General features: G+C 39.1%; 1 protein-coding gene across 10 annotated transcripts in view; it reads left to right on the forward strand.

Moving 5' to 3' along the window:
* Nucleotides 1-8,538, forward strand: part of LOC110400142 (coiled-coil domain-containing protein 173-like) — a 10,187-nt gene extending 1,649 nt beyond the window's left edge. For 2 of the 10 annotated variants that reach the window (XR_002439666.1, XR_002439663.1), the window contains 6 exons: nt 712-868; nt 1,585-1,724; nt 2,409-2,601; nt 3,147-3,311; nt 3,889-5,222; nt 5,726-8,527. Coding sequence is in view for 5 of the 10 variants with exons in the window: in XM_021399820.1 (XP_021255495.1) it covers nt 712-868; nt 1,585-1,724; nt 2,409-2,601; nt 3,147-3,311; nt 3,889-3,969 (736 nt within the window). In the remaining 5 variants the exon portion in view is untranslated. Of the gene's footprint in view, nt 1-711; nt 869-1,584; nt 1,725-2,408; nt 2,602-3,146; nt 3,312-3,888 lie in introns of all 10 variants that reach the window. The other 8 variants (XR_002439667.1, XR_002439664.1, XR_002439665.1 and 5 more) reach the window with 8 other exon arrangements.

Genomic DNA, 12,123 nt, shown 5'->3' on the forward strand with positions numbered 1-12,123 from the left:
TTCGGTCCCGCTGCTGCGTTCGGTCCCGCTGCTGCGTTCGGTCCCGCTGCTGCGTTCGGTCCCGCTGCTGCGTTCGGTCCCGCTGCTGCGTTCGGCCTGAAAGCGCGTGAACGCTGCTCAGCCTCTGGTGCCTTTTTAAAGTCAGTTTTGCGGCTTCAGAAACGCCTCTTGCAGGTGGTGGTAATGCCTGCTCAAGTCAGCTAAACAAGGGGAACTGTGTTCTGGCGCTGAGAGCGAGCGGCTTGTCTTCCTGAGGCAAAACTTGTCGTTGTTGCCATTTCCCCACAGTGAGTCATACGTCTGACTGGGATGGGCTGATGACTATTCCCGTGCCTCGGCCCGCGCTGTTAGCGCTGTTCGGAACGCTGCTCTCTGGCAAAAGCCGAACTTGCACAGGGAGCGAGCTAGCTATTAAACAAGCGAATCAAATGCAATCTGTTATTCAAGTCCATATGCTGGTTATGTTTGCTTTTGCTAGTATTAACTTAATCAGAAAATTCCTGTACTTACCTTTTGTGCTGGAACTGAGCTTTGGCCAGTGAATTTGTAGCTACCGTATTTAAAAAAAAACATGATTCTATTTTGAGCTGATATTCTGCTTTCACTTCAAAGTATCAGATTGTTCAGGTAACTGCAGACATGCAGTATCCCAGTCCGTTCCCTATGTCATGAAGTCTCCAGGCCATTTATTTCCTTTCCTTTCTGTTTCAGAATAGAGGAGCACAAGCAGCAGGCAGACCTAGCCAAGCAGGAAAACAAAAGAGAAAGTGAAAAAATACAAAGGCTGAGCCAGTTGTACCAACTGGAAATTCAGAGAGGAAAAGAAAAGGAAGAGGAGGAGAAACTTGAATGCCAGAAGCAGTATCATGTAAGTAACAAAAGGGGAAAGTTCATTACTTGCTTCACCATGAAGCACTTGCATTAGGATCATGAATAAATGGATCTGTTGGCAGCAGAAGGTTTGCTGATAGCTTTGGTAATGCTGGGTCATAACCCTGCCTTGCCAGCTTCAGGCAGTGTTGTTCCTATCCTCTTTTGAGAAGGGCCCCTTGAAAATTGTGATGTGACACCCAGAGCTTTGACTGGTCTGTGATGGAAAACACTCTTGTAGGCATCAAGGAATAGCCTTGACCCGAGCACTAGATTTAAGCCTGTTTTAAGCCCATTATACTGGGCTTTAAGCATTATATACTAATTGCCGTTTCTAGGTGACTACAAAATGTCTTGTGCCTTACACTTTCACAGTTCTGCAGAGTTACTGTTTGTATCCTTCAGAGTCTGCCCCATGTGAATGACACTTGGAATGGGAGATTATTTGTGGGCAGTAGGGAAGCAGAGGAAAATGTAACTGAAGGATATTGTGCTGGGGACTGTAACTGTATACTAACTTTACTTTTGTGGTAGTTTGTGATAACTAGGTCCTGAGAGTTCCATCTGTTCCTATGCTTCTATACTTTCTCCACAGTTACAAAGAGCTGTAATTATAGACTAGATGTGAAGGCTCTACTGGATTTTTCTTTTCCTATTAAATATTTCAGAAATCTCATTCTGCATTAAAATAAAAGTTCTTTTCCATTTAAACAGGAGCATACAGCTGAACAGGAAAGAATTAAAAATGAAGAGAAACAAAAAGAAGACAAAGAGGATGATCGGATTAGAGCTTATGTTAAAGAAAAAGAAATGATGGCTGATCTGAGAAGAGGGAAAGATGCAGAGACCAGTAGGTAGGTTGAGGGCTAGAGTTCCTGATGTTAAGATTCAAAGCTTCAGCTTAATTTTTGTGACAAACATTATTTTGAATTCTTATATCACCAAAATCAAGTGTGTAATACAAGCAACTTTTCAGTAATTAAGACTTGGAAAACGGTAGAAAATTCAGAGGAAATGTTTATCGGTTTCAGTAGTAATTGGTGCTCTGGGGGTAAGCGAACTCTCAGGTCTTCAAGTTGCCTAGACCGCAGATCTCTGCATCAGCATGTTGCCTCTTTCTCTGATACGTGTAAAGAAACATAGTATATTTTATTACAGTAACAAAAGAAATTGTTTACCTGCTTAATTGTGAGGATATGACATTTCTGAGCCAATGCAGCAAGTTCCCTTTGCTTCGTACCTTCAGCCAGTACTCCCAGCATTGGCCTGTTTTGGCAGTATGCTAGCTGAACTGTATGATTGCTGTATGATCCATCTCATTATTGCAGCAAAAGGCTAGCATGACTATATATATATATATAGGGAGTGCTTATTTGCCATGTTAGCAAAAGAAGGTTGAGGATCTGAGTGGGTGGGCCTGTGTGGCAAGAGAGAAGAATGGAAGCAGGACTTCTGGCTTTAGTCTGAGAAATGCCTCAGAAGGCATAGGCATATCTCAGATACTCTGGTATGATATGGTAGCTTATGTTGTGCTGCAGGCTAATTGAGGAGCATCAGGACAAAGCTTGTAAAAAACTAACTGCACAGATGAACAAGGCATTGAGGATGGAAGATGATCGTCTTGATCGAGCAGCTGCAGAGGTAGAATATGAATACCAAGTGAAAAACAAAGAGAAGGAAGCTAAAAAAAAGGCTGCCATTGAAGCTATTGCTGAACACAGAGCCATTGACGTAAGAAACCTAACCTGTTCTTGTCCCTCTTTCTGGCGTGTTCTTAGGAATACCTTCTAGAAACATTGTGGTTTTTAACATGCTAACTGTTAATGAAACATGCACACACATTCTCAGCAGCGGCCTCTCATATTTACAATCTACCGTTGTACATCTAGCACCTTAAGCAAGCTGCAAGTGGTACGTGGATTCATCCCTTTGAGTTTGAAAGCTCTGTAATCGTTGGTAATTTGTGCAAACGCTTTCCAGTCTCAGCTCTGCTTCCTGGAGCTGAGGAGCCTGGCCCAGATCACAGCCTGTGGGGCTGGTGCCATCTTTCTGGGTCCTCTCTCCTACCTGGAGTTGGGCACCATCTTTTGATGCTGCCAGAAACTCTGGGCCTGGACAGAGCGCAGCTGCCATGATCCAACACGCCAGAGTGGTGGTGTGGAACTGCACTGTTATTGTTTTTGGATCTGGCCTGGAGAATGGCTGATTGCAAGACATGGCTCCTCAAAATAGCAAGGTCACTATTTGGTTAACCTTCTCTATGTTATAAAATGCAGGCAAAGATGAAATTGGAGAAGGAGAGAGAGGAGAAAGCAGAAGGTGAGAAGGACCGTAGTCAGTGGATGACAGATGATCGTATCCATCTGGAAATGGAAAAAGCTAAGAAAGACAAACAGCATGATGCAAATGTAGAATTACAGAAGTTTCGAATCCAGCAAATGGTAAATAGAAGCATGGTAACCTTCCACCCCTTTCAGAAAGAATCATGCATCTATACCAGCAGCACTAGATACTGTCTGCAGGGTGGGGACAGGAGGCATGCTGTGTGCATGATGTGTGTTTTGTTTGTGATCTGTGTGTACTGCAGATGTTGGTACTGGGGCCACTCAGAGGAGTGGAACAGAAGTTTCTTCTGGGCTTTCTCAGCCCATATTGGTCAGGGAGGATTACCAGGAAGGGCTAATGATAGGAAAGAGATCAGTGTGGCAAATATGGCCACAAGAGACATCACTCAGGAATGCAGATCCCCTTTCTGCAATTGAATTTCTCTTGAGCTCATGACCTTATTATTCAACTCCTTGTGATGTCTGTGTCCCAGTGCAGGAGCCACTCATACAAAGCTTTTCTTCCTGAAGAGTGTTGTGCAAGTCAAGTCTGTTTTTCTAAAAATTCACTGTTGCACTTTTTTTCATAACTTGTAAGGCTGAATGTGATATGAATTCTCAACATAGGTGCAAAGGTTTTAAGCTAATTATGTTATAAAATAAATACTAAGCTTTGTTATTCTATGTTTCTCAGGCAGAGAAAGAGGCAAAAAAACAGCAGGAAAAACAAGCGGACTTGGACTACTATGCTCAGAGAGAAGCCACTTTTCATTAAGAGAAAGAATTTCAGAGATAAAGGCAGTGAGTAAGTTAATGTGTCATGAATGCACATAACTTTTATTCTCTCCTCCAAGCATCCAAGGAGGTAACAGGGCATGGATATAGGCCTCCTAAGTAGGTTTTACTCCTCTTTTCTTTCTCTAAATTAGTATGGGATATTGCTGGAACTCAGCTACCTCAGTGTTGCTGAACTACTGTTTCAGAAAATTATGAAAGAACATGGAGGGTATCCAGCAAGAATTCATGAAACATCAGCTGAAAATTAGCAAAATTAGTTTATGCTAACTGAACAAATGTAAAAGTAAAGGAGTATCTATTTATTTATTATATATATTAAAAAAAAAGGTTCGTGTAGCACTATCACCTTCCTCCTTGACAAATGTATGTGAACTGCTGTCTTGATCAGGGATTGAGCAAATACTTGGAATTGGGTAGGAATGTTGCAACTTGTGTGCTCCTCAAATGCCTGTCCAAGTACACAGCCAGGACCTCAGAGCTAGCACAGGCCCAGGTATTGCTATGGGCTGCTGAGCTGTTTCTGGACAGCAGGACATGGCTAAGTACAGCTGATTCTTTGTATCCATTTTAGTCAGTGCAGCCCAAAAGGGGCTGGTTGTGGAATGAGGAAGCTGCTGCTGAGAACATAAATTCATGATGCATGTATTTTGGGGGGCATTTGCCCAGAGTAGCACTAGTTTGGGGTCATGGCTCAATACTCATCACAGTTTGGAGCATATCTTCCTTCTTAAGTTTTTGTCCAAAAGGCTCCAGTTGCTGATTACTCTGGAATGGGAACAAAAGCACAGAAGATAGGAACAAGCCAAACAACCTGGAGATTTATCTCAAACTCGCTTCTCGTCTACACAAAAATGCTAATATTGCTGATTTGTCAGATAAGTCATACAGAGTTCTTTCCAATTATCTTGGAATAATTGACTTGTTTGGAAATAAACTCTTCGGGGAAAAAGAGGCATGGCAGTTAGCTTCTGAAATAGTCTCTGAATACTTTTCTTAGTTCAATAATGAAAAATTTATTTCCCCTCTCTCTGAGCCAGTGCTCTTTTTATTACTTCAAGCTTTTTTCAGCAAACAAAGAAATGGAAACTTTTAATAAAGCCTTTTGATGGCAGAAGCTGAAAACTTGAGAAGCTCTACAGTAAGAGTTGTGCTGAAGTCTGCAGAGCTTGATAATGCTCCAAATTCATCCCCAAGTGCACATTTACACATGCTCACTACCATGTGCAACTGGTGAGTTAAATGGATTTTAGTCTACTTCCACAGCAACAAGAAGCAAGGTGGATTCCAGCCTCACTTACCACTTAGCTTTAAAAAAAAAAATCAAAAGCCCTGTCCCGTAGATTGTCTACATTTGAAATCCACCAAGGGGATTTCCAAGGGGCTTATACCCCTTTTTCTTGGAACATCTACAGAAATACCAAACTCAGTTACTAGAAAGCAATTCATCCTTTCAGTGTACCTAGAGTGAAATAAGCATCTAGGGTAGTTTTTAAACACACTGGCTAGATGTGGATTCATTTGCTTATTTCAGCATTAAAAAAGCATTAATCAGTTATATTGCATGGACTTCAAAAGGTGCCTATGCTTTGTGCTTGCTTTAAATGATTAACCCTAGTTAGTGATCTCTATAAAATAGCAGAAAAGTTGTTTTAGAAACATGAAGAAGTAAATAGTTGAGGGTCTAGAATTTTTAGTGACAAAACATTATGGTAACATTTAATTGTTCTTTACAGTTGTCCTACATGAAAGGCAAGAACGGAAATCTTGCAAGAATAATACAGAAGACTAAAGTAATTTGTATGTCTGATATGTTGAAGAACACGAAGAAAAAAAGACTGGGAAGAAGTTAAAAGAACAATTCCCTGTGCAAGTAGAATCAGATGAATGCTACTGAACAGCCTGAGATGATAAATAAATGAAACAGTGAGAAAGCTGAGCTCACTCAGTCTGGCAAGGAAGAAGCTAAGGAGAGATCTAGGAGCAGCCTGCAGCTGTTGGAAGGGTAGTACAGCCAAAGCAAAGCCAACCTCTTGGTACTGTCAGATGATTGATACAACAGATTATTATGTGGGAGACCAGGTTGACTGTCAAGAAACACCGCGTTCATGCTGACAGGAGTTAAAATTGGATCCTTTTGGCCAGACAGGTGGTCAGCTATCATCTGAGAAGGCTTTGAAATGGTCACATTTAAGGCAGGAGGTTGGTCTAGCTGACCACCAGTGGTCCTTTTCAACCGCTACTTAAAGATGGCAACAAAATACAGGAAGCAAAAATTCAGCTGGTAAATGGAGACAAATAGCTGACCTGGAAAATCTGCTGAGAGGCATCTCTAGTCTAATGCCTAGTGTCACTGCATATGCTTTCTGCATATGCTTTCTGCATATGCTATATTGCATATGCTAAAGTTGCACTACATATGCTTATTAGCTAAAGTTGTAATTTATAGTTAGCAAATCAGAATATACTTTGAGAACTAACTTGACTACTAAACATGAATTACTGATTTTGCTCAACAGAGCCCCCTCTCAGCTGGTGTGCTGCCTTTCTTCAGGAAGTCATAGAACACATACATGTAACTTAAGAGGTATTGGTCTTATGAGAAAGCCAGGACCTTAGAAATGCAGGGCAATCCTCAGAGGAACTGAAACAGATAACTTAAATCAAGCTGTGATTTTTCCAAATGTGTCACCCAACTGTGTGGAAATAGATTGGCAATTTAAGTGCTTACATCCAGAGTCAAATGTGATTTTTCAGAGCATTACCACAAGTCTGATGCCTGTATGGCTATAGCAGTAGTCTTCTCAGATCTAATGTAATTCTGACACAGAAAGTGGAATAGAGGAGCTTTTTAAATACCTCATCCTAGGTAGATTTAAGTTGACTGACTGTGCAGTTCTTTACCATCAAGTGGTGATCTGGGCTGGAGTTTACTAGTTCTAACATTACAGGCTGCTACTGCTCAACTCAGAAGAAGGGTGAAGATAACACCTAACTGGAAACAAACTACCACTGAAGAGAAGAGTTGCCACCACGGGGCAATTAAGGATGGACACTTTCATATGCCAGTATACACTAGCTATAACTAACTCACCTGAATTTTTTTTCAAAACTTAATCGTGGTTTTAGGTCAAAGAATTCGTTCTGTTTTAATGGCTAAGTTCTTTTAATTTATTATTTACGTATACCTTCTTCATATTTATAACACTCTCCCATTTCAAGACCTGTAACCTTCCTCCTTTGTCTGGTAATACATCCTTGTCTCTGCTGAATCTTCATTCTTGTTCTGGCAGTGCATCTTTTTCTCTGGTAGAGAATCTTCCTTTTTGTTCTAAATAGCTCAAAAACAACAACAAAACTGCAGAGGGAGTTAGTGAAAGCTAGAGCTATGATAAGACTGTATGAGATACCTTTCTTTAATTCCTTCTATTTAATGTGTTGTGCTATGCTCTTGCATTGCCCCCAGTGCAATCTAAGCTTCTGTTATGGTCGAGTAAATGATTCAAACCTGCTATTTAATCTATTAAGCCAATCTTTTAGAAGATCTAAAACAGCTTTAAAACACAGTTGATTGTAGCTATGTGATACTATATTATATAAAACAGCATCATACTTCTTTTTTTTCCTTCTGGGTTTCTCATTTGCAATACATTATCCAGAGAAATGGACAATTCTGTTAGGTACTGAAGGGCGTAAGTGTCAGAACCACGGGCCCAAAAAAATTGAACATTAGATTTTTGCTAATATAATAGTAATTTTACTACATACTACCTTCCAAATAAGTAGCACCTGACTGGACTTACCGTAATCTATTCTGTTTAAAAAAAAAAAAAAAAAGAAGTGAAAGCTAGAAAGCTGCAGTGCTGATTGGAAGAAACAAGTAGTAGTCACTGTGCAGACCAGAGACAGGATCAAAGGTTTGAGACTACCAAAACCTGAAAACTACACATCCAGCAACTGGTACAGGGTTATGACAGACAAAGGAATTTCAGACCGTCTTTGGTAAAGCTTAGTATTACATTACTGCTGTGGGACAATTACTATTGTTTCAATTACAACCCATCAATTCATATACATTCAATTGAACAGTAGTTACAAATTACACAGCAGGACTTAAACTCTCTTTCTTTCTTCTTCAGAGATACACCTGACAAGTATAGAAGCATGTACAAAAGAATTAAGAAGCCACAGTGACTCTGCAAAACCTACCAGTGCCTTACAGCTGAAGCTGATTGGAACACATTACAGGACGTGCAGTGTGCTGAAACCTGCCTATATTCAGCTTCAGCTCAAGAAACAGTTACCATATCTGCAGCCATAGGTTTCAATAAGCAATTGCAACAGAAATTTACTATACTTTTATTATGGAACACAGAAGATTTTTGAGGAACTCAAGAGGTAAAAACCTGAATGTGTATTTAAACTTAACATCTGTGCTGTACTCCCCGAGTATTACTGAGCTGCTAAGCTTAACTAAAAACTTGTGTTTTGGCTTTAAAAAAATAAATAAATAAAACTGAGTAAGCTGTTTAAAAATACCTGCCAGTAACAGTACTATCAATGCTGGGGGTTTTTGTTGTGGGTTATTTTTTTGACACTTTTCTACTCAATATTATTGTGGAGAAGGCAGTAGGAAGACTAGATTGAGAAAGTTGCAGCATTGGCTCAGTCTCTAATTCTTTATGGGAAAGAGATATCTGCAGCAAGATAGCTGTGTGCTTTGCACTCAAATTTCTAAATTGTCTGTAGGAAACATACACAGTAAGGGTACGGTATGCTTCTCTGCTGTCTCCTAAACACTGCTCCGGCACAGCCAGGGTGCCAGGATGGGATACTGGTGTAGGTGAGCTTTTGATCAAAACTTATCTTTGCATTCAGTTCTAAGCTGGCAGCTATCCTACTGCTGTATTTAAATTCATGTCATCAAATAGGTACATTTTCTCTAACTGGTGGAAACTATTCTTCATAAATACAAGTTTTGTTTTTTTTTTTTTTTTTTTTGCATGTAAGTACAAGATCAAAAAAGCTATAGGGATAAAATACTAGATCAGTTTAGTTACACAGCTGCATTTTTGTGTATTGAATTAGATATATAGTCTGTCATTTGTCTGGAGTAGAAAGCTGCAATTCCTTGTATTAGCAAACACTGTTGTCCAGTTCAGCATGAAATTGAAGATGTGAATAGCCAGATTTTTATAAAAGTGTATAAATTTAGGTTTAACTGAAGAGGTTTCGTCCGGACATCAGATCACCACACCCTGTAAATCTGTACAAACAACACTTCAGAAGGCTCAAGATTTGAATTACAAGCTCATTTAAAGGCACCATTTGTACCATGTGAACTAGAAATGAGCAATTCCCTTAATTACATACAGAAAATTAATACTGCAAGAAGCACACTGTGCAGACAGATCGACTACGCTAACAAATATGCCAAAAAGCAGCATTTATTACTGAAAATTGATTTAATACACAAGATATACATTTCCTTTCAATAACTTGTATTCTCCCAGCTGAGAACTGGGTCATCATCCCAGATGAGAACTACAGGTTACAAAATATTGAAGAGACAAATTTCCAAATATTTCACTAAATATTACATGCACACCACTACTTACATAACGAACCACATTTCTTTTAGCTGGTAAAGAAAACCAGTTATCAGCTGTTTCCTCTTACAATGTATCATAAATTAATAGGCCTAAATTATTTCCAATCCTTCCAATTATTCCTTTAATTAGTAGTTACGGCTAACGCAACACACTGACTAGTTTTTAGTGTACACTTACAGGGATATGTACAGAATATTTAGAAATGACTGCCTGCCAAAAATAGGAAGTATCCTTAAGTGCTTTGGATGTTGCAAAATGTCAATTCAAAGTCAGGGTGCTGGCACAGTTAGTTTAAATAGTTCATTTGATGTTATTTTCAGAGCTTTCATGAATATAATTTTTAAACAAATGTGTTAGAGATGTGTATTTAGCAGTGTAAGATCTGTCCTCTGAACTTGTTCATGTTAACTACCTTACTCATTTCATATGAACAGTTGACTTTATGATTAAGGAAGGACATACCTCTTTTACTTTTGTATAGTTTTATTATCTAAACTCATCACTTTATTTTTGAAGTCCCTTTCATGGAATATCATATTAAGAAAACTTATTTCGATGTCATAGCTTTTCCCCCCACTCTCCAAGTGAATATCACTTCATGCTTTTATTGAAGAACAAGTTTTGTTGGAGTAATGTTCAAGTGATGTGAATTATTCAAGGGTAAGTAAGTAGTACTACACTAGAATTACACACACAACAAAATGGAAAGCTTAAGTTTTTTGCTAGGAAACTGCAGCATTATACCAACTTCAAATTCTGCAAAATGCAGAGTTCACAAACTTTGTGATATGCAATTTCTTGAATAATTTGGTTAAATGTTGCATTAGAAAAGTTACTATTTCCAGCAAAAGAAGGAAAACAGCATGTAAGGGTTCTTAACATTTATGTCACAATGACTCTAGAAACATGAAGATTAACTTTGTCACTTGTATTCTCCAGGTAAGTTGACCAAAAATTAACTGCTGAAAAAAAAAAAAACAAACCCTGCCGAAACTACTGCTGAAAAATACTAGTGCCTTTTATCAAAGTTCTTCAAGTATCAGGGAAAACATAAATCATTTAAAAGAGAGGTATATGGTAAAGCATAGTATGTTTATCCTGAGACTTTAAGTCCCAAAAGCAGAGAGATGCATTTTTGACAATTTTTCTGGAGTAAGGTCAGTTCTAGGGTGCTGATAGCACAAGCTGCCTTCTAGGTGTACCCTCCTCCTCCTCCCCCCCCATTCAGAAGGAATGACTGCAAGCATTGTTTTCCAGTACATGTAAGTATTGCTTTTAAACATGCTTCCACTTCAGTTCTCTAAGCCAAAAGGCCAACAACTTACGACACTGCTGCCAAAGATGGCACTGAGTTACACTCTGACCAAAGTGCAACTCAGTTACACTGCGAGGCTGGGAACAGAAGAACTGTTACAGAGGGAAGAAGGGTTCCAGGACAGCAGGAACAGTAGCCACAAGCTCACCAGGCTGCAAGAACTCAGTGGAGCTCGGGGACATCCTGCTGTCCAAAGGACTGTGCTTCAGTCTCACTGGATGTCTTATCAGCATTCTTAATTTCTAGACAAAGAAAAGCACAAATGTGGCACATCCTCCCTCTCCCAAGACTTCAATTTTTGAAGTTAGCTTAAGCAAAGTGCTGAGCATTAAAACAATTGAGCATCAAATACAATACGGACAAGGCACTCAGCAAGAGATTAAGAGTATCCCATCATGTGCAATTATAAGTGATCGACTTCTTACATGTTATGTTAAAAAACAGGAAAACAATCTTTGTGCCACTTATTCAGATGAATTTTAACTTGCTATGAAAGAATTACCATTTAATCTGTACAAATATTTTTTTACCTATGGCAAGGAAAACTCCACATTAAAAGTACATAAGTGCATCTTTTGAAATTACACCTGAATACTTATTTTTAAATAATTATGTTCAAGACTTAGTAACCTCTTAAAAATTTGTAAGTTCCCTGTGGATTACTTCACTGCTATCTGGTGGTATTTTTACCCTTTTCTAGAGCAGGACTCAACATAGTTGAGGTTTTTTTGTTTGCAGGCTTATATGGCCTTCAGTGGCATTGACAGGAGCATTCTTAGTAGAGCAAACATACCTCTGGAGCAGTGAGAAGTTGTGTAGCATCTCCCTAAAAGATTAAAGAACATTGCACTTTTTACTTAGGAGGAGACCCTGAAGTGCACCACGCATGCATACTGCAGAGTAAACGTACTGGGGAAGTCTTTGTGTGAGCTGTCATATAATTTTCTTAAGCCTAGTTTCTTTGCTTTTTCTTACCACCCAAAATTGAGCAGGAACTGCTCCAAAGTTGTGCTGAGTTCTGACAGGCAACACACAGAACAGGCCCACTACAGGTCTTTAATTCACTCCTGTAAGCCCTTTTAAATACAGTTATGTAATCCACCCTTTTTGTGCATGGAAAAAAATTTTTACAAATTCTGCATAAAATGGCAATGCAAAATACATACTAAAACATAGAAAAAAAATTGATAGCCAAAGTAGCTCCACA

Source organism: Numida meleagris, chromosome 5, assembly GCF_002078875.1.
Source record: "Numida meleagris isolate 19003 breed g44 Domestic line chromosome 5, NumMel1.0, whole genome shotgun sequence".
In the NCBI taxonomy this organism is placed as follows: Eukaryota; Metazoa; Chordata; class Aves; order Galliformes; family Numididae; genus Numida; species Numida meleagris.